Source organism: Anopheles stephensi, chromosome 2 (genome assembly GCF_013141755.1).
Source record: "Anopheles stephensi strain Indian chromosome 2, UCI_ANSTEP_V1.0, whole genome shotgun sequence".
Taxonomy (NCBI): Eukaryota; Metazoa; Arthropoda; class Insecta; order Diptera; family Culicidae; genus Anopheles; species Anopheles stephensi.
The window spans coordinates 64,126,416-64,152,589 of NC_050202.1; the positions used below are offsets into that span (position 1 = coordinate 64,126,416).

General features: G+C 47.9%; 7 protein-coding genes across 10 annotated transcripts; 4 read left to right on the forward strand and 3 right to left on the reverse strand.

Moving 5' to 3' along the window:
• Positions 1-45: 45 nt before the first annotated feature.
• On the forward strand, positions 46-1,454 carry LOC118506787 (alanyl-tRNA editing protein Aarsd1-A). The gene has a single exon (XM_036044404.1). It carries the CDS (start codon positions 67-69, stop codon positions 1,384-1,386), a length of 1,320 nt encoding a protein of 439 aa, XP_035900297.1. The 5' UTR covers positions 46-66; the 3' UTR covers positions 1,387-1,454.
• LOC118506790 (3-hydroxyacyl-CoA dehydrogenase type-2) lies at positions 1,395-2,675 on the reverse strand. The gene has a single exon (XM_036044409.1). The coding sequence runs from the start codon at positions 2,364-2,366 to the stop codon at positions 1,599-1,601; it is 768 nt and encodes a 255-aa protein (XP_035900302.1). The 5' UTR covers positions 2,367-2,675; the 3' UTR covers positions 1,395-1,598.
• A 1,138-nt stretch (positions 2,676-3,813) lies between these two features.
• Positions 3,814-4,926, forward strand: LOC118506791 (glutaredoxin 3). Its single transcript, XM_036044410.1, has 3 exons — positions 3,814-3,963; positions 4,028-4,459; positions 4,533-4,926. Exons 1-3 carry the CDS (start codon positions 3,914-3,916, stop codon positions 4,708-4,710), a joined length of 660 nt encoding a protein of 219 aa, XP_035900303.1. The 5' UTR covers positions 3,814-3,913; the 3' UTR covers positions 4,711-4,926.
• On the reverse strand, positions 4,748-5,967 carry LOC118506793 (probable prefoldin subunit 5). The gene is made up of 4 exons (XM_036044412.1): positions 5,655-5,967; positions 5,439-5,569; positions 5,283-5,361; positions 4,748-5,210 (listed from the first exon to the last, which is right to left on the reverse strand). Exons 1-4 carry the CDS (start codon positions 5,754-5,756, stop codon positions 5,031-5,033), a joined length of 492 nt encoding a protein of 163 aa, XP_035900305.1. The 5' UTR covers positions 5,757-5,967; the 3' UTR covers positions 4,748-5,030.
• A 249-nt stretch (positions 5,968-6,216) lies between these two features.
• LOC118506794 (LON peptidase N-terminal domain and RING finger protein 1-like) lies at positions 6,217-7,344 on the forward strand. Its single transcript, XM_036044414.1, has 2 exons — positions 6,217-6,463; positions 6,536-7,344. The coding sequence occupies exons 1-2, from the start codon at positions 6,352-6,354 to the stop codon at positions 6,853-6,855; spliced, it is 432 nt and encodes a 143-aa protein (XP_035900307.1). The 5' UTR covers positions 6,217-6,351; the 3' UTR covers positions 6,856-7,344.
• On the reverse strand, positions 7,304-10,742 carry LOC118506786 (TBC1 domain family member 5). 2 transcript variants are annotated; one of them, XM_036044402.1, is made up of 8 exons: positions 10,547-10,741; positions 10,152-10,472; positions 9,516-10,052; positions 9,400-9,450; positions 9,073-9,330; positions 8,855-8,997; positions 8,274-8,788; positions 7,304-8,216 (listed from the first exon to the last, which is right to left on the reverse strand). In XM_036044402.1, the coding sequence occupies exons 2-8, from the start codon at positions 10,232-10,234 to the stop codon at positions 7,623-7,625; spliced, it is 2,181 nt and encodes a 726-aa protein (XP_035900295.1). In that variant the 5' UTR covers positions 10,235-10,472; positions 10,547-10,741; the 3' UTR covers positions 7,304-7,622. The 2 variants fall into 2 exon arrangements, with proteins under 2 accessions (XP_035900295.1, XP_035900296.1); XM_036044403.1 differs by having other exon boundaries at positions 9,516-10,047; positions 10,152-10,742.
• A 4,724-nt stretch (positions 10,743-15,466) lies between these two features.
• On the forward strand, positions 15,467-26,173 carry LOC118506795 (acyl-CoA Delta(11) desaturase). Of its 3 annotated transcripts, none has more exons than XM_036044416.1 (5): positions 15,467-15,940; positions 21,208-21,441; positions 21,529-21,688; positions 24,453-24,975; positions 25,046-26,173. In XM_036044416.1, exons 2-5 carry the CDS (start codon positions 21,274-21,276, stop codon positions 25,431-25,433), a joined length of 1,239 nt encoding a protein of 412 aa, XP_035900309.1. In that variant the 5' UTR covers positions 15,467-15,940; positions 21,208-21,273; the 3' UTR covers positions 25,434-26,173. The 3 variants fall into 3 exon arrangements, with proteins under 3 accessions (XP_035900309.1, XP_035900308.1, XP_035900310.1); XM_036044415.1 differs by having other exon boundaries at positions 15,473-15,575; XM_036044417.1 differs by lacking the exon at positions 15,467-15,940 and adding an exon at positions 15,965-15,984.
• The last annotated feature ends 1 nt before the right edge of the window (position 26,174 follows it).

The following is a 26,174-nucleotide window of genomic DNA, read 5'->3' on the forward strand; positions in this document are numbered from 1 at the left end:
CTCTGAAATAAAATTTCACTATCTGGGACAGTGACAAATTACGTTGCTGGGCTGGCGTTGTTATTGATGACATATCGCAAAAACAGCGCTCTTGTCTCGGTGCAGAAATCCGTGCAAAAAGACCGTGCAAAGATGGTCTTTAAGTGCCAAGAAGATAGTTTTCTGCGAGAATTCCGTACCAAGGTTGTTTCCTGCGAGAATGCTGCTACAGGAGGCTTCAACGTTGTATTTGAAGATACAATTCTTTTCCCCGAGGGTGGCGGACAACCTACGGATCAGGGAACGGTGGCCGATCGAAAAGTAACCTCGGTTACACGTAAGGGAGCGCTAGCAATTCACTTTATAGAAGATGATAGCAACAACGGTCCACCGTTTACTGCGGGAGAGGAAGTTGTCCAGCGGGTCGATTGGTCCCGCCGGTTTGATCATATGCAGCAACACTCCGGTCAGCATCTCATAACGGCTATCTTTGACCGGGAGTTCAAGTACAACACGAAGTCGTGGTGGTTGGGAACGGAAAGCTCGTACATAGATCTCGACGCAAAGGACATAAGCCGTGAGCAGCTGGACCGGGTCGAAAGCATCTGCAACCAGCTGATTGTCGATTGCACACCCGTCGAGGTGAACGTGTATGAACCGAACGACCCAGCACTAAAGTCCGATGTTACCCGAGCAACCCGTGGCCTTCCGGAGGATGTGTGTGGTCCTTTGCGGGTTGTGACTATAGCCGGAATCGAAAGTAACATGTGCTGCGGAACTCACGTACGCAATCTTAGCCAACTGCAATCGATCAAGCTGCTTAGCGTCGAGAAAGCAAAGGGCAAGTGTCTGGTACACTTCTTGGTGGGAGGTCGTGTGCTTCGAAAGCTGTCCGAATGCTACGATCGGGAGGTTCAGCTCAATACGCTTTTAAATGGCGGTCCTGCGTCTCACATTGAGCTGGCGAAGAAGCTGCAATCCAGCGTAAGAACTACGCAGCGCATTGCCAAAAAGCTAACGACAGAATTGGCCACCGCTGAAGCGGAAAAGCTGAATGCATTGCGAGACAGTGGCTCACCGAGATACGTATTGCTTCATCGAAGTGACGGTCAGGATTCGGATTTTATCAACACGTTCCTGCGCGTCGTCAAACTTCCTGATTGCTTTTTCTTCCTCACCAATGCCGACACGGACGGCAGTGGTAGGGGGCAGCTGGTACTGCAAGGCAGCCCGGACGATGTTACCAAACTGGGGCCAGAAATATGTACCCTGCTGGAAGGCAAAGGCAATGGGAAAGGTACACGCTATAATGCGAAAGTAAACAAGTTGAAAAATCTACCGCAATGCGAAAAACTAGTCCGGGAACATTTTCCAACCACTGATGATGCCGCTGCTGTTGAGAAGTGAAAAGCGAATTTGAGAGATGCGTTACAATGTAGCTTTTATTAAAATAAAAGCCGAATACAAAACTTGAATGTAAAGAGTTTGCTTTTACGATTATCGTTTGACGATTTGTGTGTGTGTGTTTTTTTTAGAAGACTTTGTTGTGTCCCATCCATGAGGTACTGTGAATAAATGCATCCGTTGTTGAACAGCGAAGGCTGCCAGCTTCCTTCAGCTTAAGGCATCATACGAAGTGCTCCGTCCAAGCGAATGACTTCCCCATTTAGCATGGGATTATCGACAATGCTCTGAACCAGCTGAGCGTATTCGGCCGGCTCACCCAGTCGCTGCGGGAAGGGTACCGTTTTGGCCAGAAATGCACGAACCTTCTCCGGCAAGGCTTGCAGCATCGGTGTATTGAACAGTCCGGGAGCGACGGTAACAATCCGGATGCCTTGCGTGCTAAGATCACGAGCGATCGGTAGCGTCATACCGACGACCGCCGCCTTCGAAGCGGAATAAGCAGCCTGTCCAATCTGGCCATCGAAAGCCGCGACCGAAGCCGTATTCACGATGACACCACGCTGCCCATCAGCATTCGGTTCATTCTCACCCATCAATCCCGCCGACAGACGAATCACGTTGAAAGTGCCGGCCGTGTTTACCAGCAGGACGCGCTGAAAATCTTCCAGCTTGTGTGCCACCTTCTTGTTGAAGTTATACGTCTTGACGGCCACCGCAATACCGGCACAGTTGACCGATACATCCAGCCGACCGAATTTGCTTTTGGCTAGATCCAGGGCACCGGTCACATCCTTTTCGGACAGTACATCCACCGGCACGTACACCACCTTCTCACCCAGCTCTTTGGCTACTTCGTTGCCCTTGGAGGTTGGTAGATCGCACAGAAGTACATTATACCCGGCACGGGCGAACCGCTCCACCGTGGCACGGCCAAGGCCCGATGCACCACCGGTTACCAATGCGACTGCGTTCTTTAGCATTTCGTTTTCGGGCGAAGGCTTTGAGGGGGAATGTTTTCGTTTCACAACCGGCGATCTGCCGAACTGGTGCTGCTGTGCGTGCCGACGAGAATGATCTGGGTTACGCAATCGTGTTATCACGACGGGTTCAATGAACTTGACGTAATGGACAATTGGCCGTGGAAAAAAGGGTGCTTAGAATTTATCAATAACCGGAGAAACTGAAGGCAAACAGCTTGGACGAAAGTTGGATAAATTGTAAAAATAAAATGATAAAAAACATTTATCAAAAAATAATCATCCACAACAATACAAATGACAGATGCGCTTGTTGTGACAGATGATTAGTTTCCGGAAATAAAATTTAAAAAAATCAAACGCAACTGACAACAAATGCAACAATCTGCCGGGTTATCCAGAGTTGGGGGATAAATTCGTAGCGTTTCTTTTTTTTGCAATTAAATGCATTTATTATTTGAACAACAATGATCATGACGTTGAAGAGCTGTTGTTGGCCGGAGATTAAAATATCATTATCATCATGTGGTGCGTCCGGAGCGTACAACAGATGCCGAAAGATCTCCAGTTCTAGCTCCTTTACCTGGACTGTCCTTGTTGATCGAGATTTCCATACGAGGTTTGACTCGCGGCTTTGCCTTGTTTCCGGACGTATGCATTCCTTTCCTGGCATGATATTGAAGTTTTTGTGGCACCATGACTCCCTTCCTCTTTCCAGTGAATTCGATCGCCCGGAGATGGTTGAGAACTGTTTTATGATCACACTCCATCTTCCTGGCCAATTGACGGATGCTTTGGTGGGCGCCACCGTCCTCCTTTAGCAATGTTTTAAGCCGCTCGTCATCAAACTTGCTCGGTCTGCCACTACGGGGCGTGTCGTCCAGACTTAACGCTCCCTTCCTGAACTTTGCGAACCACTTGCGTGCGGTCGATTCCCCTAGCACACCTGCACCGTACACCTCGCAAATGTTCCTAGCTGCTTCGGCAGCTTTTTGACCCCGATGAAAAGCGAAAAAGAGCAAATGCCGAAAATGTTCGTTTTTACCACCCGGATATTCCATATGTTAATTGAAAAAGGGCGTTCAAATATAAATTCTGGTTTGAAGAGCCCGTAAAACAATTCCGAAGACTTCACTACGCCAGGATGCTCGCCAAATGACCAATGTTTTGTTGTGATTCAGCGGAGAACAGTCTGTCACTGTAAACACCGGTTTAGAGACAGAGAGAGAGAGTGCGTGAATCTCATTGGTTTATTAATTCTTTCATTCTATTCTATAGCCGCTGCTTAAATTTTGAGAGCTAAGTATATTATAAAGCAACAACAAAAAATCAAAGGAAAACTTCGTGCATTCTTCTAGCGCCCTATGATCATTTAATCGCCACATAACCGGCCGTATAACGTCTTGACAACTAATTTTGCCCTTTGGGTATTCCTTGGACAAAACGTCAAATGTCAAACCCATCTACGAACTTTTTTTTCCCCCAATCCAATACATTGCAGTCGGCAGAAAGGTGATCGCCGAAAGAAAGTGTGTTCCTATTCCTAAAAAATGGCCATCACGAAAGTTACTTCCGAGGATCAGTACAAGCAACTGATCAGGTAGTGTATTTAAGCGTCTGGTGCCTTAATATCCCAAAATTCATTTATCTTTTCGTTCGTGCAGTGCCGCAACAGTGTCGGTGGTGCTGTTTTCGGCGGAATGGGCCGAACAGTGTAAACAAATCACCGACGTTATGACCGAACTAGCTAAACAGACGGAGTACAAAACGCTACAGTTTCTGGATGTGCCGGCGGAAGATCTTTCCGAGCTTTCCATGCGCCACCAGATCGATTCCGTACCGACGGTGCTGTTTTTGCGCGCAGGGAAAGCTATTGATCGCATCGACGGTGTGGATGTGGGATCACTGACGAAGAAAGCGAAACAATATGCCTGCGCTAGCTCTTCACCATCCGGCGACGGTGGGGCGGCTAATCTGGAGCAGCGGCTGAAGGCACTCATCAATCGGTCCAAGGTGATGATCTTCATGAAGGGAGACCGCAATACCCCACGCTGTGGTTTCTCCAAGCAGCTGATAGCAATCATCAACGACACCGGGTAGGTGGCAAAACTGTGACCCCCGTTCCCTTTTGCTATAGTAATGCAAATGCAATTGTTGTGCTGCTTTCAGCGTCGCGTACGACACGTTCGATATTCTGACTGACGAAGCTGTACGACAGGGGCTGAAAACGTTTTCCAATTGGCCTACGTACCCGCAAGTCTATGTGAACGGCGAGCTTATCGGCGGACTGGATATCATCAAGGAGCTGCTGGAAGGTGGTGAACTAAAGGAAACGTTAAATCCCTAGACAAGCGCGTTGCGCACGATACAAAGGACGGTACGGATTTCGTTTCGTTTGGTTAATTTATTATTGCGTAAATGCAGCGTCGGATTCCAACGCTTAACTAAGGCGCGGTGTAAAGATTTGTTGAATGAAGGTACCCGAACGAAGGAAATGAATCAGTGGAAAAAGAAACAGAAGTAAATAATAAACCATCGGGCTTTGGTTTTGCTTACATGAGTAGAGCGCTGCTGTTGATCGGTTATGCTTTTGATTTCGAAATCCTCTGCGACACGGACAAAACTGAACACGACCGGTTCTCGATCGACGACTGCCGATGACGATGACTATTCGCCTTCGCGCTTCTTTTGCAGCTCTTTGCTATACAGCGCCAGTTTCTTCTCCATCACCTCGCGAATGGTATCACGTATTTTGGACTTTTCCATACCGATCGTTTCGATCTTTTCAAGCTGCTCCTGCACGTATTCGACACGCCGTTTGAAGAAGGCTTTCGCGCTTTCCAGATCCTGGTTAGAGGCATTTATCAATGAGTGAAGAAGCATCAAAGTGTGCCGCAGCTTTGCACGGAGATTACTTACATTCTCTACGTAGTAACCGGTGCCAATTTCAACCACGACATTATTCGCATCCTTTATCGTACCGGGCACGTACATGCTCCTGTGGAATGTAATGGAGCCACACATAGTACCGTCTACATGAAACGAGACAGACCTCCGGGTGGGAGACAAACTTACCCCGTCAGCGGTACGAGAATTTGCTTATCGTTCCAGTCCTCCTTGATCTGTTCCAGCGCTTCCTTGGATGCGGAGTATTTCGATCTTGCCATCTTGATATTGTTCAACGATTCTTGAAAGAAGGAAAGCTCCTGCAAGGCACAAACATACGATCGCAATTACGGTTTCTATCGAACTTGCACATGACCGCCGGACCGAACACCCAACCATCCCTACCTGGTCTAGTTGATTCTTCAGCTGGGTCAGCTGCTGCAGATTGAGCGTGTTGAGATCGATTTGCTGCATCTGCGGCTTTTCGGTGGTGGATATATGTGCCATCGTGCTGGTTTTGCAATTCCGGTACGTGATATGGGATCGGCAGAGGGCAAATGATGACCCGGGTGAATGGTAGCTACAATTTGTCCGTAGGCGGTAACTTCCCGTTAAGGGAAGATTGTGATTCTTCTTCGCGTATCCGACTGCACGACTCACGACCGACGATATTTGCTGCAAAACTTCGGTGATGGCCTTCTATGTCAAAGTATGCTCCTGCATGCGTTCAGCGCCAGTGCTGCCAAACGCCGCAAACGAGCACAACAAAGTTACGCAAATCTTTGAAATGAACAATTTTACAACCACTGGCTAGTGAAATGTTTTAAAATATTTATATAATATTTTACAGTAAGTATTTATGTACGAAATAATTAATTGCATCTAAATGCATTCAATTCAATAAATACTGCCAGCACTGCTGTAAGGTCGGCTGTCAAGTCGGCTGTCATGGAGCGAACGTCAAAACACGGTTCCGCGCAAAAGCCGCCTTTTGCTTGGACTTCAACAGCAACAAAGCAACAGCGTACTGAACAACGCTGCAGATAACCGGGATACGCGAATTTACAAGATCGTCGAATCGAGTTTGCCACTATTGCTAGCGATGAAACCGATCGTAGAACAGCGTAACAGCCTGCGTACGGGATCGGAAAGTTTGGTACGGTCAGCATCGGATTCACCTTCACCGCTGCACCGATACAATCTGCGAAGCAAAGGTAAAATATTTACGCTCTGTTCGTGTAGGGTACAGCTCCCCGCATTCACCTGTTCTGTTTCTGTTTTGTTAGGTCCTCCCCGATACGTCCAATTCTCCGACACGGAGTGTCCCATTTGCCTCGAAGACTATAAAGCGCCGGTGATAGTAAACTGTGGCCATTCGTTTTGCAGCAATTGCATCGAGAGGTGTATTAAAACGGGCATGGCTGAGATATGTCCCATCTGCAAAGATAAGCTAGTTCGGCGGCTATTCCTGTACAATTCCGAGTACACGAAGCAGGTCCTGACAACGACAAATGCGGAACATCGAAAAAGTGTAGCCAACGTACCGAAGGCTCCAAATGGAAAGCAATCCACATCCAAACAGGCGGATAGACGAACGGTTATATGAAAGCGAAAGGTGCGTTTGAAACGAGACACCCCTTATTGCCTTTGCCCTCTTTGGTTCGAGCGTCCTGGGCGGTTGGTTGGTTGGTGATGTACATAACGTAGCGGTAGGAGGCTAAAAGATCTGTTTGTTGTTTTTTCGGCTAAGTTACGCGTTCCTTTAGTCCGTTATCGAAAGATGCAGACGCTAGCGGGGACGAAATTGCCTTTGCTTGTAAATACTTGTAATCCAACTATGTACATTTCATCAGCTGGATGGAATAAGGGATCAAATCGCAATTTATAATGTTGAAGTTTGTCGAATTCTGAACACCGTGTATGCGGTTGGAAAACACCACATATGTCTCTCTCTCTCTTCCATCAGTATGTGATTACTATACAACGTTTATAGTTCAAGTATCATAATAATAATATTAAGAGGGTGCTATTGTGCCAATGTTACAACAAGCGCGTACTTATTCTGGCCCTCGTATACAGGGGAGGTTATACAGTAGCTGCTTTGCGTTTATTCTTCCCTTTAAATACATGTATATCACATCTTTTCGTTTTGCCATTAACATACGCATACATAACATAATAATAGTGTGTGTGTGTAGCGAAGGCCGCAAAGCACAGTCGGTCAAGATCATTAAAACATTTCCGATGCAGTACCACAATAAAGTACAATATTTGCTCACACGATCACGATTTGTCGTACCGTTTGTCCGTAGAAAGGCAGATTCATAAAAGAAACGAAACCGATACAGAAAGTGGCCCTTTACGGAATCGTCGTCATTCCGATCGCTCCCCGTTGCCCAACGGATTGGTGCTGGGCAGATCCTTATCATCCATCCGCCGATGGCGGTCGGAGAAATCTTTTGTAAAGACGTTCATTTCGACCTCCTTCCGGTTGGCCAGCTTCTTAGTCGCTATCTTGCTGTAACGATCCTCCGGGATCTCGTACTGCGTTACGCTTGACTGTGATGCACTGTTTCTCCTGCAGTCGAGATCGTAGTTGTACGATCGCGTTAGGTTTAAACTGTTCGGAGGCGTTTGCGTACGCTGGGTGTTGCTGGCGTGGTGATGCTGTTCGTCGGTGGACACTAACTTCGCTCCACCAGGCAACGGTTTCCTTGCCTTCTGGGGTTCTTCGTTCGCTTCCGTAGCCGCATCGATTGGCGCCGGAACGCGAAACACGGTATCGTAGCGAGGCTTTAACAGCGAGCAGATCTCCTCTATACCTTCGAGCGATTGCTGCAGCTCACCTTGCGGATTGGTGGGTCGAATGTTACGTCGCAGCACGGTTAAATATTGGAGCAGTTTCGCGCGACCGACGGACATGATGTTGTACGCATTTTGCAGCTCGATCCGTAACAGCTCGGGATCCTGAAAGAGATATATTTTATTAGAGATGCTACATCGAATACAGAACGTAAAACGTACATCCTCCCGGTAGCCATCGGTGACGGTTGGATCACGAACATCCGGGTGGGACGAGTCCGTGATCGCTTTTTTCGTAGCCAAACAGGCGGCTTGACGCAGCTCGACGGCCGTTGCCTTCCGCATCGAACTGCTGCCGCTGCTGCCGCTATTTCTTGGCAGTGAACTGGTCCGGTAGGGTATGTCCGTGCTGCTACTTGCAGAAGCACCACCCGATGACGTCGGTCGGCTTTGCAGCGGATGATCGTCGGCCGCGATCGCCTGGCCGCGGCGCTGGTGAACGGAGGGCAGTGTGGAATACTTAAGCTGAGACATTTCGACCGTTTTCGAGCGCTGTGGTTGCTGCAGGTGCGTTTGACGCTTTGACGGGGACGACAGAAAAATCATTGCGCCGACGGGTCGTTCGTAAACTTTCGGTGCCTTCATGTGGAGCGCATGGCGTATCACGAGCGCTATGTCGACGTTGCTGGGATATCGCATCAGGTACGAAAGGCAGGTTGTGTAGTCACTATAAATTACTACAAACAGAACAGAAACTTTCACATCCGGTTTCCGCAGGCCAATTCGTGGGATATGATACTAACGCTTATCTCTTATTCGTATTAGCATAGCGACTACGACGTAGTTGATGAGCCCGAGATCGTCTCCTTCGCCGAAGATTGCGTCCCACAGCAGCAGCAAGTCTTGCAGTGCAAACTCACGCCCAAAAAGCAAGCGTAACCATCGGCTGCGAGGGGAGCAAAAGAAGCCATTAGTGCAACAGATTCGTTCCCGAACACCGCTTCTACACACGGCTTCTTACATGCCAAAAATGGCTAAAGGAATGTCGAGCTTGAGCAGATGGTTATGCAGATGGAGATCTTCTTTGATGAGAATTTTATCCTTGATGTAGTTCAACTGTTCTACCACCTCAACTTCCGGCTTGCGTTTCGCACCACCCGGGCTAGAACTTAGCGGACTGCCGGGTGTTTGTGCTGGGAAGTATCCAGTTGCCGTGGGCACCACATCCGTAATGCGATAGAACGATTCAATTTGGGCCATAATTTTCGAGAACAAGGCACTGCAAAGGGTAAAGGGGCAATAAGAGGTTTTGGATTTCATTTTCAAAAACATTCCCTTTCGCACTTACTAGGAATCTTCTTCCAGATACTGTGGGTCCAGCACTGTGAGCAAGGTGCGGCTGAAAGGAAGCAAAAACAAATCATTCAACAAGAACGGTGCGGGAATCATTTTACGCGAACATACTCAACGTCCGGATGTAGTTCCTGTATGTGAGCCAATGCTTGCTGGTCACTGTGGATGACGAATATGAGCGGAGCGAGAATTTCATGCATTCCTTGCCGATAGCACATAGCCGGAAACTGGCGCGCATAGCAGAACAGAATGTTCGTCATCAGTTCCTGTATTGCCGGTTTGCGAAAAAAGTCCACCCCGGGAAAGGTGCGCACGACGTCCTGCTTTATCACAGCGCATAGTTCCTGATCACAAAAGTGCTGATTCCAGAGGCTTTGCTTTGACTGGGAAAGTGGATCGTCCCGGATGTCCGTCGTTTGCTGGTGCGGGTTCAGCACAAACTGCTCCTTCAGGTGACGATAGTGTGCCCGGGCATCGGTCCGCTGCTGGGGCCAACTCTGCAGGGCGGGCGTTTCAAGCACGCCGAGAAAAACGGCCCAACATATGCTGCGAAAGGGTGAGGCACGCAGTTCGCCCCGTACGGCCAGCTGCCGCAATTCCGGCAGATTTGACTCGGTTGCGATCGTCATGATGTTCTTCCAGTCTAATCTGTGCACATAAACAACAAGCAATTGTAGATAGCCCGTTCCGGCTCTTATCAAGAAGCATGCACGATCGCGGTGGTTAAATATTGGCTCGATACTTTACTCATACTTCACGACACCGGATCGTCCATGTCCAGCTGTCAGCGACGATGGTTCCGCTTCCTGAAGATCGAGGTCAACAACCATCGTTCGTTTCGTTCGTACTGGGAGGACGGGACGAAGAAAGCTTTTCAGCAATTCCGATTCACCCGCTGCGGCCCGTTTCGATTGACCCGCTATTTAGAGGGTCTCGTTTCGCTGCAGGTTAATTGCACTTGTGGTAGGATGGAGGACCTGCGCCTACACAACTCGCCTCAAACGTTTGCCCAAGATGCGGCCGATCTAAACGCCAAAAGGGCCTTTAGAAAGTACGGTGCTATCTCGGCTACAAATGCATATTTTATCGCGTTAAATCTAAGTAAATCACTTGCTTCTTAATATCAGAATCACACGCCGCACCTCTCGCTATCGCCGACAAACGAAAAACAAACACCCAGAGTGTTTAGATCGGGACCGCAGCTTGGGATGGTTGCTTGTAGCAGCAGTGACAAATAATTTTGAAAGCAGATCTGACCACTGCAATAACACTGCGAGAAGAGAACGACGGTTGATGGTGTGCGATAAGAGGCCGCACGCACATTTTGCGCACATCTGTTTTCACAACAACTTTGTGCGTTCGGTTCATTCGTGCTGTCAGACGGGATTTCAACGGCAATTGAAATCGTTTCAGTTGGTTGAAATGTTTCAACCTGGTGAAAAATCGATGCCATACAAAAGCCGTGAAACAGAGTTTGAATTTGTTTTTTAAAAAACGTTGCACGGGTTCAAATGTAGGAGATTGTTCATTGTAAGCGGGTTTTCGCTTTGTATTGAGCTTCAAACATTTTTCGGAAAGAATGATAATATTATATCTTCTTCTTCTTCTTAGACAATATAACTTTGGCTATGGCTGGAAGAAGCCCTCTAGCTCGATAGTTAGTCCTGTGTGTTACTGTACTTTCAAATGCTAGTTGCTTTCTTGCGTATAATTTTAAATATAATTATAGACCGCCATTTCTTATTATGATTGCCGTAAAAAAGGCAAAGCCATTCAAATCGAAACTGAGATAACCGTCGAAGGGATTGAGTGAAAATTACCTATGTCGACAATTTAACCTTGAAGAATGATTTGTGTTTGAATGATACAGCGAAGAAGCGTTTGATTAACTCGTTCGATGATCTCGCATAACTCGCATCGATGAGCTCGGGTTTAAGTTGCTTAAGATTGCGCAATACGAACAATATACATCGTAAGTACATGGTCATGCGAACCGAAGAGTGCGGCAGGCTTTTATCGACCAATCGATCGGAATCTGTTGAACGATCATCCTAAACAAACGTCCTTTGCTCCTTGCTTTTAAGGTCGAAATACCGGATAGCATAAATTATTGTGCTTAGAATTGCCTGATCAAACAGGAAAAACAGGTGAAAAATTCTGAACTGATTTAAAAATTTAAAGTTGTACAGTTGTGATTAAATAACAACATGGTGAAAATAAAACCATGGCTCATTAAGAATGTTTAACGATGCGATACGGCAATTTTCGTCCTTTTACGGTCTATTTTTGGCCCTGTTATTACTCTAAACATTTTTTGTTTTGGTCAATTGACTGAAAAACTGAAAACAAAGTGCTTACTGCGCGTTAGTGCATGTTTCCCTAGCAGTTCTGTAATACCACTCGTAACTTTTCTGTTGACTGTTCGCTGTCGAGGAGACACGAGCCACCGCCTGGAGAAGACACGGAATTGGATGTGGAAAGAGAAAAAAAAACGGTTCGCCATCATTCATCAGGTGGCATTCGTTCGTTTAGTGTATGTAAATGGCTTTTTGTTGATGTAACGTGCGGTTTTTGTTTTGGAGTTTGGATCTTGAGAGATCAAAAAAGCCCCACTTCATAGAACCTTCAGCAGCTGGCCAAGAACGGATAGCCAAGTACGTAATGTAACACGTGAACGATTGATGCAGAAAATGTGTGTCCTTTTTTGTTGTGGGTATCAAGCAGATCAGAACGTTGCCAGAAACGTGGTGATTCTGATTTCATCTCAGATAGGAGAAAAAGTTGGTTTATACGTTGTTAAAAGATGATACACTGTGTATTTCTGCAAACTAGCGACGAGCTCAATCTGTGACGCATCGTTTGAATTTGTTTAAAATTTTCCACTTTAAAACGTCAGCCCTTCCTAGAATATTACTTAGTTTAATGTTCGATTTCCTATGAGTTCCTATCCAAATCCAACATCATAAACCTTACGTTGGTAATATATCGTTAATGTATTGTATGTCCGTTTTTCCCGAAACGATAAATTACTATCAGTTTCGTCCACTCATCCCCGTCCAATTAAATCCATCCGGATCCCCAAAACAATCTCGCCAGATTGGCTGCACTGCAAGCACTGTGCTTTGTCCACTAAACGGTTCAATAACAGGCAGGAGATCGTTTGCACTGCGTCTCCCTTTTTTTGCATGCGTGTGTGTGTGCGCCATCGATCTTACCCTTAATGCAGATCCGTGGACTACTAGAGGGCTTAGAACGTGATGCATGGTGTCCCCTCCGATGTGTAGTTTACCGTGTGACAATTCAACATCCCAGCAGTGAGGTCGCCTTGAATCACCTGTGACGAACATTGGATTGGTGGAGAGTAGGAGGGCCAGCAAAAACCATCGCACAAGCCACTCAGCCACACACCGTTCTCAAGCTCTTCCGCTGCCGGTCGATTACCTGGAAATAATATCCATGTCCAACCGGCAGCACTGAAACTCTAGCCTACACTTACTTACGATTACTTGATGACGCGAGCACACACATCATGCCGATAAAAACGAACCTCAAGAACGTCAGTACCGAATCTCGTGCTTTAATCGAGCGGGAGATCCTCGTTGAAAATTGCTAATAAGTAGAGTAACCATGCCGGGCTGAGATTGCATCGTGAGAAAGTGGGCGCCACCATTGAATGTCATCTGAAGAATCGCGATTATAGATGTAAAATTTCCCATTAGTCACGCAATCGATGGCCAACGCTTCGTATCGTCTAGGGATGATTAATTGCATGCAGAAGCAAAAGTACGAGCAGCAGATTTTCGCCGGCCAGATCATCAAGCCACGGGTACAAAAACGGCGAATCAATACACCTTCGTAGGGAACACTTGCACCTAATACTTCCCGTCCGCGCGTCAGCAATTAGGGAAGAGTGGGCCCTCACAGTGTGGACCTCACCAAGAAGGACTCGGGCGCCAACCGAGCCACATCCACGTCAAAAGGCGCTGCTCACTGACGTCAAGCCACTTTTACCTCCACACCACGAAAGCGGGCGGAGGGGGTGAGATTGGGGACGGAAAGGTTGAAGGAAGGGAAAGTTTGGTTAAGTACTACTTCCAGCGTTTTTTTTTTGTTGTTGTCTCCCTCGATCGACGATAAATCTTCTCCTGGGGGTTTTCTTACCACCGCGCACGGATTTGTTTGTCTGCAAGCAACGCGGCGAAGGAAACAATGTGCAAATAGCGCGCACAACAATCGTGCAATTGCATTTCCTTTAGTTTTTTGTTGTTGATGCTGGTCTGTTTACTGTATTGACACCTGCTTGCTTGCTTGCTTCGCTTCGTTCCGCGATCACACTTGATCGTGGGGTGCCTTTCCTCACCGTGCCTGCCCCGGGATGATTTGATGCGAGATGAAGGTGTGAAATGTTGCACCGCGAATGAATGAAAGTGGTAGGAAAATCCACCATAGGAAGATTTCGGTGGACTGACCGCCGCGAGCGGGCGAGTCTTTAAAGGGTTTGTTGACGGGTTTGAAGGTTTAGTAGTTATCCTTGGGCGAGTTATCGTTTGCTCGGCGTCAACAATAAAAATTCTAGCAATGCAATTGGGAGTAGCCTTTAGTAAGTGGTTGTGAAGAATGCGTTCCATCGAATATTGATCGATACAATGATTCACGTATAATGAGCACGTACTACTGTCAGAAAATCATAATAAACATCAACTTCTTTCATCATCATTGCTTCCTAGATCGTTTACTACTCGGATTTGGATAGGGATTGATAATTGATATCGGATTGATGATTGATTGGGACAAATTAACAAACCATGTAACTGCCAAATTTAATGTAAAATATACTGCATCCGGTCCGGTACGATGACCAAGGCGGAAGCGTCTTCACATGGCAGAACTGGGTATCGAATCCCGCCCAGACCGTCTCCCTGGACGCTAGGTTGATTATTCAACTACAAAAAGATGAAGTTCTTGTTGTTTAATTAAATCGTTTTTCAAATTATTGTAATACATAAAGCTTATTAGTTGATCGATTCGTTGCCAAACCGTATTCGTTTAAAATACTTTTGTACTCATTTTATGGATAAAATTTTATTGTGATCTTAGTGATCTCAAAACTGGATATTCATTCATCGATTCATTAGGCCCGTTTGACTATCAAGCAATAGATAAGCTTTCGGTTAGGAAATTGTTCAGTTTTATACTTCATTCTCATACTGTATTCCTTCTCAAGAGACATCAATTCCTCCCTAACCTATCCCGCAGATGAATCTTCCCGATCCTAAATTGCTAACGACATTGATCTATCCTTCATGTCGCTTCGGTACATCGCACCGCGCACATGAATCATCCAGAGCCAAACTTTGAACTAGAACAAAACAATAGTGAAGATGGGCGGCCGTACCGGTCCTGGGGCAGGGCTCTGGAAGCGTAGGGCCGGTCACTTTGAAGGAGACCTTCACCACGCGCTCATGTTTGATCGACGCGAATCGATACGGGCGCGCTTCTACTACGTGCCGGCCGTCCATCCCAGAATGGACGTCCGAGTGCCTTCTGTCCCGTGCGCTTTGTGGCATCGTTTGCGTTGCGTGAAAAAGCGTCATCGAGGAATGTGTTATGGGAGGTGGTGAAATGGATAGAGGAAGGGAGGGGGGGGGGGTCTCATATGCTCCGGACAACTGTTGACAAAACTGTTCCCGGCAAATTTTGAACCGCACTGTTGCACGGTCACAGAGGGACAAGCGCCGGACGGTGGGTGTGCAAATGGCGCACCAACGCGACGTGGACGAGGAAACGAGCGCGCGAGCAAACCAAACGACCGCGGTGGGACAAAGAGACAGCGAGACAGCGAGAAAGAGAGAAACGCGACACCGAACGAGCGGACGACGAGCAAGTGTCGACAACGGGGCGTTAGGGTGCGGGAAAAATTGGCCGCCGCCGCCGTCGCCTGTAAAGCAGCGACCCGAAATGCACGAAAAAGGCATGGGATGGGTCCGGTGCGGAGGGCATGACTGCACGAGCCGCACGCAGGTTAAAGGGAAAAGTTTTATAAAAGACCGTCGCAGCCACCGTGCGTCGTTTACTGCGCTGACTGATCGCAAACCGAGCGGTTCGTAGCGTACACCGATCCATAACCCGAGCATTACTTTCGGTCACTGTTGGCCGCCGGATCGCAGCAAGGTAATAGCCACATACCTGTGTACTTCCGTAGACCGTGTGTGTGAGTGTGTTTGCGTGTGTGTGTGTGATATCAACATCCGCATCCTGACATCCTTTGGCAGGTGTCATACGGTGCGATACGAGTGCAGTGAAGTTCGATCCTCACAGATCATTTGTTGGCGACCTGGATCCTGACAGAGTGCGTTAAACGATCGCCAGTGGTGATCCCAATTCCTATTTCCGGGGAGGGCGTGGGGAAGGTGACCGAAACGCAGGGAGGACAGTAAGCGTTTCTTGGAGTCCAAGTTTGGGTGTCAGTGCGTGTGAAAATCGGAGTGAGTTTGGTGCGTTAAGCTTAAGTGCCGGCTGCTTCGATCTCGGACCTCGTAAGTACCGATCACCTTCCCCCATGAAAACCCCGTAACGCCCCGTAAGTACAAGCACTCCGTCAGGTTCTAATGTGCCAAAATCGAACTCTAGCCTGATTGCTTGCTTGAGCTTATTTTCCCCCGCTTTACGAGCTCAAGCCCTGGCCACGGTTTAGCGGCGTAGCGATATGCAGGTTCAACATTTGTCCTACGGTCAGCAACTTTTTGTGGACTCTGCTTCGAGTGTACGAGTGTTATGTTAATGTGTGTCTGTATTAGTGTTTTATGTTTATATATCGTTTTTCCTGTGGATTCTCGGGCGTTTGGTGGCGCATGGTTCATTGCACACTGAACGGGGCAGGTAAAGTACCTGCTGGAGTGTATTGCGTACATTTGCTGGTGGCTCTGCCGAGCTCATCACTCTGTCTGGCGGACAGGGCGGACACACAAAATTGGAAAGGAAAATTCTAACCTTGCCACAATGTCGTAGCTCCTTTGCCGGAAAGTATCCTTCTGCAGCCCAACTATTTCATCATCTGCCTCAATGTTGATGATGATCGCTACAAGCACTGTCAGTCTTTACGGTAACGCCCTTTGACATCGGTGAGGGACATGTAAGTGGGCTGTGTTACCGTTTGGCTGTGGGCCACACGGCCGGGCCCTAGTACGCTAACTGCTTTGGGGCACACCGAACATCACGTCCATTACCGTCGATCACGTTCGTTGGATGAAAATGTTTACCATCCAAGTCCGACTGTCAGGCGGTTTTTTAGTGAGGCAGGTGGTTTGTTTGTGGCTGGCTTCGGCAATAGGCACATGGTTTTTTTTTGCTGTTTGTACTGAGGAGCCAAAACTAGAGACTGTTTGCAAGTGTGCAAAATTGGGAGGACAAGTTTTCCTGTAGCTCGATCGAGCTATGATCAAGTATCAGCTTAAAAAAAAGGCTCTGAATAAATCATCAGAGTTCAGTGCATGGAGAAGCGAATGAAGGGGAATTTTTAAACGCTTAAGACAAGGTCTACCAGTGCATCTGCCTGCCTGCCGACAGGTCACCAGTAGGTTAAGCGGGTCGATAATAAAGCACTGCCTCTGCACTGATCCTTCTGAGACAGGCAGGCAGGCCGGGCGCCCTATGAAGGATGGCATGCAAGAAACCTGTTCCTCCCGCCCAGACCGCGGATGTCCTTGTGGGTCTCGTGCTCGTGTCCTGAAGGAGGCTGAACCATTTTCCTAACCATGGCCCTGGCAACGGTAGAAGGCGAACCAAACCCTCCCGTTTGGGGGATTCAGAGCAGAGGGTCAACCTGTTGCCGGCACCTTACTGTGTCAAGTAAAACGGGAGAAGCGGTCAGTACAATCTGCTTCTGGGCCTCCCCTTTTGAGACATCGCGTGACCTTTCACAGTACACTTGCACTGTTTCATCCCAGCGAACTTTGGCACCGATTTTTTGCTTGTTTGCTCGTTGTACTAAGCTCCGGCTTTTGGACGTACTCTTTCTTCTGTGCTCACAAATCACACCAGTGTTGGCTTTATGTTAGCGTCTTGCGGACCTTGACCAAGCTCGCGTAAGTGCGCTACCTGTGCGTGTCGTTACTGTAGCTAAAGCGTTTTAAGCTACCGGAGATTGGGTAAAGAGGAGCAAACCAAAAAACAAAAAACTAACATTGAAATATTTTTATTACCCAGAGTGCTAAATTCAAACTGCCTCGGTTGGTTCACTTTATATGGCACACATACGCACACAAAAAATACAGAGGAACCATTCATAAGTGTTGTCGAGATGGCGCACTGTGCAGTTGGTGTTAGTCATAGTTTTTCATCCCATCCAAAATTTGTGTAAGCAATCATTTAACATTTCTCTCACAGTGACATGAGGGGGGTTATTTAGGATTATATTTCAAATCAGGTTAAGGTTATTCCCCGTTACCTAACTTCCCAAGTTCCCAACAGTTCCTAAACGTGAAGCAAGCTCAAGAAGTAATCGATTAAAATAACTAACACCGGTACAACTAATTTTGCATTGCTGATCGCACTATCGCTAAAACGGACACCCTGCGATAATGGTGGGTAACCTTGCGGCGCAATGCATTTGCGTGTCAAAGTGCGACGTTTTTCGGCAAATTTGGTTCCCTCGCAAAGCTGTCTAATTAGCTGCACACCACACAAAACCTTCGTCGACCGCTTACGATTAGTCTGTATGTTCGCATATAAGTACGTTTACTGGAAGAGAGGAACATTTTTAACGGTAGAGTTCCCGGAGTTGGGTTCCCGAAATTCTGTTCTGCTGCAAACATCTACAGAACTTGAATATCGGCGTCCCCGAAAAATAAAACCCCCGCCCGAAAAATCGTTGCCCTACCGATCGTCGATCGTTTGGTGCGGCATCCGGGGACCGTGTCGGCAGTCACGTATATAACGACGGCCTCGTACTAGTTCTGTTCGGATTTAGATGACTCTGCCCCCGTCACCTTCCCTTCGCCTTCCTCCAGACATCGCGTCCGTCCGGTCGTTGTATTTGCCCGACGGCCATACGAGCGGACGATGTTGCTCGAGCAAGTAAGTGCGCGAGTGCTTCTGTGTCCGAGGAAGCAATGCTGCTGCTACCGCCAGCAGGACAAACGAGTCGGAATGGTCGAAAAAGGCGGTGCCCGTACAGGTTTTTCACCAGGGAATTCCCGCGACCGGAAATACGGTTTCGAAACCGGGGCTTTGGTACAACTTGGCACGAGCCAGCATTCCGCACAGAACGCAAAGTGGGAAAAAAGGGTGAAAGTGGATGCGAACGACGTCTCCGCCAACGGATCAGTTGGTTCCAAAGCTCACGTGCCATTATGAATGCAAAAGTTCTATCTATGCAAGGCTGCATAGAACAGCATAGAAGAAGCAAAAAAAACCGGTCCGAATGCATACAAACGCAGACAGACAGCAGCAGTTGCAGGTAGAACCGGGTGCTCGCGTCTAATTGGGATCGCCAGCCAACGCAATCATGACGCGCCACAACATCGAACACCAGCTACTACCGCGCGATGGTCAAGATCAAGTGTATGCGCGTAATGGCAATGAGAGTGACCCACGGTACGAATGTATGTGGTGCTGATTTTTTTTTTGTTTTTGCAGCCGCCGTTAGGTCGGTTGGTGGGTGACGATTTATAATGGGGTAATAACGTAACTCTTGTGGTGGCTCGTGCAGCTCATATCTAGTACGGGCGCTACTAGCGCAGAAAGTCTACGTGTGGCCCAATTGGGCATTTACCACCTTGCCAGCGCCTCCCTTGATGTTATTATGATCTTTCGGAACAACCTTGAGCAGGGGGGTGATTTACAGCGACCATCAAGGCCGATCGGATAGCGTACAACATTCCGCCCAAATCGACAATAACAACACAGTTGCCACCTGCCGGATTGGCTGGGAAGTAAGCACTACCAGCAATAAAACAAATCTGTTAGAGGCGAAATAAAAGTTCAATTGCATCTGATGCCACATCGTGACATTGCTGCTGCTGTTCGTACCACCCGGCTGCCATGATACGAACCTAACCCGAACCTCATATACCATTTTCGCAACCGAGCTGATTTACCGAGCCTGATCGCGCACGTGGTACCATGGCTGGGAGCCCGCGCAATGCGCGTTTTATCCCTTTCGAATGTTACGTTACATGAACAGTTGTAGCAGAGATAATATAACGTAACGTAACGAAACGACAACAGAAAAACGAGCTCACCGTGACATTGCGCGACTCACGAAGCATTCGCACTGTACGAGGGGTTGGAAAATGTGAGGTTCGTTGCTTGTGTTGAAGTTTTTCGTTTCTTCTCCCTTAGATCTTCTTCTCCCTGACCTTTGCCAAGAATTGTGTCACAGCGCGAGATCTAGATGTGTTTGATGTTGAATGCAGCGAGAATGCACGAGGATGAAGCTATACCGATATTCATGTGCTTACACATTGGAAAAGAATACAACACTAACACACTAAAGTACAGACTTGTGACAATGGTCAATCATTTCGCAACATTGGTTCACCTGTACCGCGGCAAGTGACCTATTTTACAGTTTACATTCCTCTAGACATTAGAAATTCCCTTAACGAAGCACCGCGTTCACTCGCGTACGCACCACCCCAACAGTCGTAAAATTGTTTTCGTCAATTGTTTCGATTCGCTCGTAAAATCTGAAACCAAAGACTCCCGGCCTTCCCGGGGCGGAATTCTATTCATGAACGTGGACGAACCAGGAAGGGTTCGAATAAAAAAAATAAAATCCAAAACCAAACACATAACGCACCATTTTGGACGACAGTTTCGATCGTATAAGAAGTTTCGCATATCGCGTCCCTAATTATCACACACAAGAATACCAATGATGCCAAATGGGTGATTCGCGCCCCTCCCGACCGAGGGCGTTAGGGGAGGTGCGCGGTCAGGAAAATGGAAGTCCCTTTTATAATGAAGTGGCTGTAAACAAAAAGAGTGTGTGGACAAAACAAAAAATACCACGCACATCAACTACTACGGTTGGAGTGCGTGGAATATTGCGGACTGATCGTTTCCTCGTGCTTCCTTGCTGCCTTAAAGAAGAGTCGAATGTCAAAAATCGTCATCGAATCAACCGACCGAGAAGGGACGTGATTATAATGGCTAACTTGCTGTGTGGAGTGGGCAATCCTAATAAGTGATCGCCGACCGATCGCGTCTTCGTTCAAAGAATCGTTTCGCTTCGATCCACTGCTCAGGACCTTTAATTGAAACAGGGTCGTTCGATTGGGGATGGTTTTGAGGGATTTAAAAAAACGCGTTTCACACTCCTACTTAGCAACGCATTGCTGAGAGGTGAAGTCGCTCCGTTCGCTTCCGACTTGATCGATCACTTCTTGGCAGGGCACGTTAAATGCAGCAAGATGCATGAAATAACCACGGAATTGCCAAGTGCATCTTATCGTGCCGTGACGATCGTTGACAGTGCGAACAAGAAACAAGATCATAACCGGTTCAGAGGTTAACCTGGAAACTTTCTCCGGTTTTTGGCAAATATATGCTGCCTTCGGCTTAAGATAAAAACAAAAAAGGCGGTCTGCATATTTCTGTCCCACCACCACCACATGCACTACGATCCGGATTGATTCATCCTGGTTGCTTTGTAATGTGCTTGCGTAAATATGTGACAGCATCCCGGCCGAATCTTCCCGTGCGTCTATAAATTATGGCATGTGAAATTTCTCTTTGCGAAAAGGAATCGTTTTAGCGTGTAATTAACCGCTCTTTTGCTTGTCGCTTTACTCGTTCGCAGACAGTGTGAGTTTTTTTTTTGCTAGTGGTGCTCCTGAAACGTCTCTACATACCCAGCGCTGCAACGATGGCACCGAACGTGCTCGGCAATACGATACTGCTGGCCGAGGCTTGCATCGAGCAGGAGGATCGCAACAATAACAATGCATCGGTTGGCGGCACGCAACAGTACAAGAACAAATCCTTCCTGAACGTACCACCGAAACCGACACCGCCCGTTACGGACGAAATAAAGGTGAGATCCTCACATTTTAGGATGTGGAGAGCTTGAGAGTGAATGATCGTTTAGTGCATACTAACCAAGACATTTTGACCCACACAGCCAACAGATGTCGCAAAGCTACCGAGTGCGAGTACGAGACGCCAGTATCATCATGTGTACGTGTGGCGAAACATTATCGCTTTCGTCTATCTGCATCTTGGCTTTCTGTATGGCAGTTATCTGTTGGTAACCTCAGCTAAATGGAGCACATTTTTCTTGGGTGAGTATGGACAAACAAAACTTGCTTTAAAGTTAGAGTGAAACTGGAGGCTAAAGTGTTGAAGAGAAGTGATCAATGCCCAATGGTATCGAAGAATTGCAGAACGATTGCATTGAGCTAGCAGGTGCATTACCCGCATTGACCCTGAAGTTTCGCAATAACGTATGCATATCACTTCGAACGTAAATATGCAGCGTGATAACAATGATAATATACTGCAACCCTCGCAGCATAAGAAGCCTGGTGGTGATTTATTATCTACCGATACAACAGCTTTTATGGCTCACGGTTGCGTTTGCCTGATGGCCCAATAATGAGTCCCACAGGCCGAAACGAATCATGAGGAATTTACGACCATTTCCTGACCGTCCCGTCCATCGTTCTTGATCGACTGGCAGAATATGCTAAATTAGCGGAAAGGGACCAGATATTCAAAAAAAATCTTCATCACTTGAGCCACATTGCCGATTGCGTGCGGTTTCGTCGCTTTGTCGTCCGGTCCACCAGAGTCCGGCGGATGATGATTTATTCTACTAGCGTCATCGTCCCCGGTTGGCGATCGACGAGGGATTCGAGAGATGGGACTCTCGAAGAGAATGTACGGCGACGTGACGGAAATATGCGATCGACCGATCGACAACCGCTGCGAGTGTCGATCGAGCTGCTCCGCAACCGAATAAGGCACCCCGAACACACTCCACGATCGTCCCCAACAACGTCCCGGTCATTGTTCTCCCCCCCCCCCCACTCCACATCAGAACAGCTTCTGAACTTACACGCAGTTCGATAACGACGGCGTTACGACAGAAGCGTTACATACGCACGACAGACGAGCGAACCATTACAGCGATCGAAGCATCGGCTTTGGCAAACCGGAAATGCACCCGGCTGGAAATTGACATTCCGCGAACCAGGTACAAGGGAAACAGTGAAGGACCGTTTGGACAAGAAAGTGAAAGTTGGTGTCCAGCGCGAAGGGTCGTTCGACGCCCGGGTCAAACAATCATCTCTGTATGCCCCTTGCCAGGGAAAAGGGCTGGAATGACGAATTGATTTTTGCAACGGGCGAAAGTGCAAACAATGCTGACGACGGTGTCGAGTCCGGCGGCCGTTTCGAGTGCACTTGCTATCCACCAGCAGAGATTGGACAAAGGAAAGCATGCAGTCTGCACACGGGAGTGCAACCGCCGGACACCTAATGTGCAATTAATTACACCCTGCAACATGCCATGCAGACCGATCGTTTGTCTGCAGGAGAGAAAGTGTTACGTGAAAACTGTGATAAAAACAGATTAAAAGGGTTAGATTGATTGATTGGAAATGGTTGATTATGATTGTGCGAAAATCGTAACATGCAGCTGGCCCTTCACTCAGAGCTTTATGTCACTAGCTGCAGTTCCTGTGAGAATCTATTGTCGCGATAGATTGCCACCGAATTCTGTATTTTCAGTTGCACATGCTCATGTGTGTCACACTCTGATGAATGGGCCACAGGGCTTTGGCATACTAAGCTGGCCGCTGGCTCGGACCCGTTCCAGATCCACAGCCAGGATCATCAAGCGGGATTGTGCATTCAAAGCACGTAAGTCGTTTCGCGATTAGCGTCATTCGATGGTTTTGTAACAGCGAAACCCGCTCCGTGGCGGCATGCTTCCCAGTGCCCCGGGGCGACCCCTTCCGTACGAGGATTTAGAACGTATGTTAATGATGACGTTAGAGTTTTGGGAGGGGAGAGTTTGGGGTAAAGAATCGCCACCGAATGTCTAGCGGATGTCGAAATGTGGTGGCCCCACTGTTGCCATGTGCGTCACACAAACGTGCAAGGAGTTCATTGTGCCTTGCCTGATACGGTGAAATTGAGTTTCTGTGGCTGTGGCGCATAATCGATGAGCACAAATTGGCTGTCGCTTATCGGCACGATTCTTGGACCGATCGGCATTAACCACAGCGTTGATCGAATTAGTAGAAAAGGTCATGTGCACGTGAGTCATGCACATCGTAGTCAATGTCGCCCGGTGCTCAATGTCATGGGAAATCGTTGGCAGGCGGAAATTGGACACACGTGAGCGTTGAAAGTTTTTGTCGCCAGCTAAGTACGCTAAATAGGTAAATTTCAACGCCACTTAGCCGGTGAGTAGCTGATCTTATGGCTGAGGGGGAGGAAAAAACAAGACAACAAAACACAATTACTGACGCAGAAGAAATGAGAATCGCTAACTTAAGACAGGCGCAGATCATTAGTGAGCTCGATGGGTTGGGCAGGCAAGAAGTACCTTACGCACTAAGGGGGTTTTTTGTGTGCAATCGCAATTGTTTTTTAACCCTCCCTGGGAGATCATTTCGTGTGTAATGCGATCGTGATTAATAGGTGCGCCGGCATACGGCTTTCCTGCTCCGTCACGAACCGTGGCGTAAAAGTGGTTTAATTTGGCACTGCTGCCAGCACTATTCGTAGGGTGGACACAAACAATTGCAGAAAATCTGTACGATCATGCTCGCAAACGCGCGATACCACCAATCACGGCCCAAAGATTAGGCCGATCATCGTCGATAAAACGCTATCGATCTTCCGTCATACGTACGGGCATTGTTCGATTTTTGGCACATCACGCCGATCCGGTTGAAGGTGTCGGGAAGGTAGTCAAGTGAAGTAAAAACTTCTGTGTTACGGCGATCGATCATTGATCATATTATTTAACTATGTTCTACCATTTTGTTCTCTTTCTCTCTCTAATTCTCACTCTCTTTCTCGCGCTGATGACAGCACTCATCTTGGGCTCGTGTGGCGCACTGGGCATTACGGCCGGAGCCCACCGGCTCTGGTCGCACCGGGCGTACAAGGCGAAGTGGCCGCTCCGTCTGTTCCTGATGCTAGCGCAAACGCTAGCCTTCCAGAACAGCGTGTACGAGTGGGTGCGGGATCACCGTGTCCATCACAAGTTTACCGATACCGATGCCGACCCGCACAATGCGACCCGCGGCTTCTTCTTCTCGCACATCGGCTGGCTGATGGTGAAGAAGCACCCGGACGTGAAGACGCGCGGCCAAGCCGTCGACATGAGCGATCTGGAGCAGGACGCGATCGTAATGTTTCAAAAGCGCTACTACGCCCTGCTGATGCCACTGTTTTGCTTCGTCCTGCCAACGTTCCTGGCGTACTACTATCTGGACGAAACGTTCTCGAACGCCTGGTACGTGGTGGCGATCTTCCGGTACGTCCTGTCGCTTAACGCTACCTGGCTGGTGAATAGCGCGGCACACATCTGGGGCACAAAGCCGTACGATCGGTAAGTATCCAGTGTACATCGGTGTGATCTTGTAGCGCTCTTTGCTCTAACCGTCTTCTTCCCCTTGCAGTAATATCTCCCCGACCAACAACACGTTCGTAGCGATCGCGGCTTACGGCGAAGGTTGGCACAACTATCACCATGTGTTCCCGTGGGACTACAAAACGTCCGAGCTGGGCACGTACAGTACGAACTTCACGACGGCAGCGATAGACTTTTTCGCCCGGATCGGTTGGGCGTACGATCTGAAGTCGGTGTCGGACGATCTGATACGGAAGCGTGTGTTGCGCACCGGAGATGGCTCGCACGATTACAATGAGCAGGAGCTGAACGCACGCATGGTGGACTACATTAACCAGCTGGATCACGAATCGGAGCAAGCGGTTTGGGGCTGGGATGATAAGGATATGAACGAGCAGGATCGTCAGGATGCCACTGTTAGGAATAAGGCCGACTAGGTAGTGAGAGCTCGTGAAGGGTATATGCGGTAGAGACTAGGGCTGGGGAGGGCATACAATTTTTGCACACAGAGAGAGAGTGTGTGAGACAGTGGCACGGGCTGTACGATTTTAGGGACATAGCACTGGGAGATGTTACGTTATGTTTTTTTTTTTTACTATTTCTAAACTGTCTAATCCTTCGCTCACGCACACAAACACTGCACACCCAAAGTCTTTTCGTGCTGAGAGGTCTTGGGGATGCACGCAAATCAATTCCTTTAGCGTAGAGAAAAAAAAAACACACAAAAACTAGTGCGTTCATGACGTTCAACGCTTTCCTTTAAGCTTATGCGAGTTTAAACAGTTTGCCTTTGATTTGTTTAACGTTTTTTCGGGTCCCAGGCCCCCCTTAAAGGGGCTCCTCTCGATGTGCGAGGGGGTTTTTTATCTCATAGAAAAGAAAAAAAATGAATAATACAACCGACATTGCGACAAGCACGAATTGACGGAAGTGAAGCGAGGGAACGAAACAACAACCAATGAATTTTGAATTTTGCGACGCCTTAGAATGAGCCTTTAGCGCGGGAGGCCGGACCTGACAAACCACGGCCTAAGGGAAGAGGGAAGGGCTGAGAGCGAGAGCGGGGCCGGGCAAAGATCGCACCTGAGACAACAAGTGTCGCTGTTTATTTATTTGTCTATCGTCTATCTTAGTATTTAGCTTAAGCTTGAATTTAAATAAAACACCACAAACAGAAG

Bases quoted from the DNA above. Each gene is read 5' to 3' on its own strand.
- LOC118506787 (XM_036044404.1), top strand. From the start codon at position 67: ATGACATATCGCAAAAACAGCGCTCTTGTCTCGGTGCAGAAATCCGTG.
- LOC118506790 (XM_036044409.1), bottom strand. From the start codon at position 2,366: ATGCTAAAGAACGCAGTCGCATTGGTAACCGGTGGTGCATCGGGCCTT.
- LOC118506791 (XM_036044410.1), top strand. From the start codon at position 3,914: ATGGCCATCACGAAAGTTACTTCCGAGGATCAGTACAAGCAACTGATC. The intron at 3,964-4,027 runs GTAGTGTATTTA...TCGTTCGTGCAG, and splicing joins CAGTACAAGCAACTGATCAG to TGCCGCAACAGTGTCGGTGG. The intron at 4,460-4,532 runs GTAGGTGGCAAA...TGCTGCTTTCAG, and splicing joins GCAATCATCAACGACACCGG to CGTCGCGTACGACACGTTCG.
- LOC118506793 (XM_036044412.1), bottom strand. From the start codon at position 5,756: ATGGCACATATATCCACCACCGAAAAGCCGCAGATGCAGCAAATCGAT. The intron at 5,570-5,654 runs GTAGGGATGGTT...TGTGCCTTGCAG, and splicing joins TGAAGAATCAACTAGACCAG to GAGCTTTCCTTCTTTCAAGA. The intron at 5,211-5,282 runs GTAAGTAATCTC...GCCTCTAACCAG, and splicing joins CCGGTTACTACGTAGAGAAT to GATCTGGAAAGCGCGAAAGC.
- LOC118506794 (XM_036044414.1), top strand. From the start codon at position 6,352: ATGAAACCGATCGTAGAACAGCGTAACAGCCTGCGTACGGGATCGGAA. The intron at 6,464-6,535 runs GTAAAATATTTA...CTGTTTTGTTAG, and splicing joins ATACAATCTGCGAAGCAAAG to GTCCTCCCCGATACGTCCAA.
- LOC118506786 (XM_036044402.1), bottom strand. From the start codon at position 10,234: ATGGTTGTTGACCTCGATCTTCAGGAAGCGGAACCATCGTCGCTGACA. The intron at 9,451-9,515 runs GTATGTTCGCGT...GCTTCCTTTCAG, and splicing joins GAACTACATCCGGACGTTGA to CCGCACCTTGCTCACAGTGC. The intron at 8,217-8,273 runs GTACGTTTTACG...TATCTCTTTCAG, and splicing joins CCGATGGCTACCGGGAGGAT to GATCCCGAGCTGTTACGGAT.
- LOC118506795 (XM_036044416.1), top strand. From the start codon at position 21,274: ATGGCACCGAACGTGCTCGGCAATACGATACTGCTGGCCGAGGCTTGC. The intron at 21,689-24,452 runs GTGAGTATGGAC...CGCTGATGACAG, and splicing joins ATGGAGCACATTTTTCTTGG to CACTCATCTTGGGCTCGTGT. The intron at 24,976-25,045 runs GTAAGTATCCAG...TTCCCCTTGCAG, and splicing joins GGCACAAAGCCGTACGATCG to TAATATCTCCCCGACCAACA.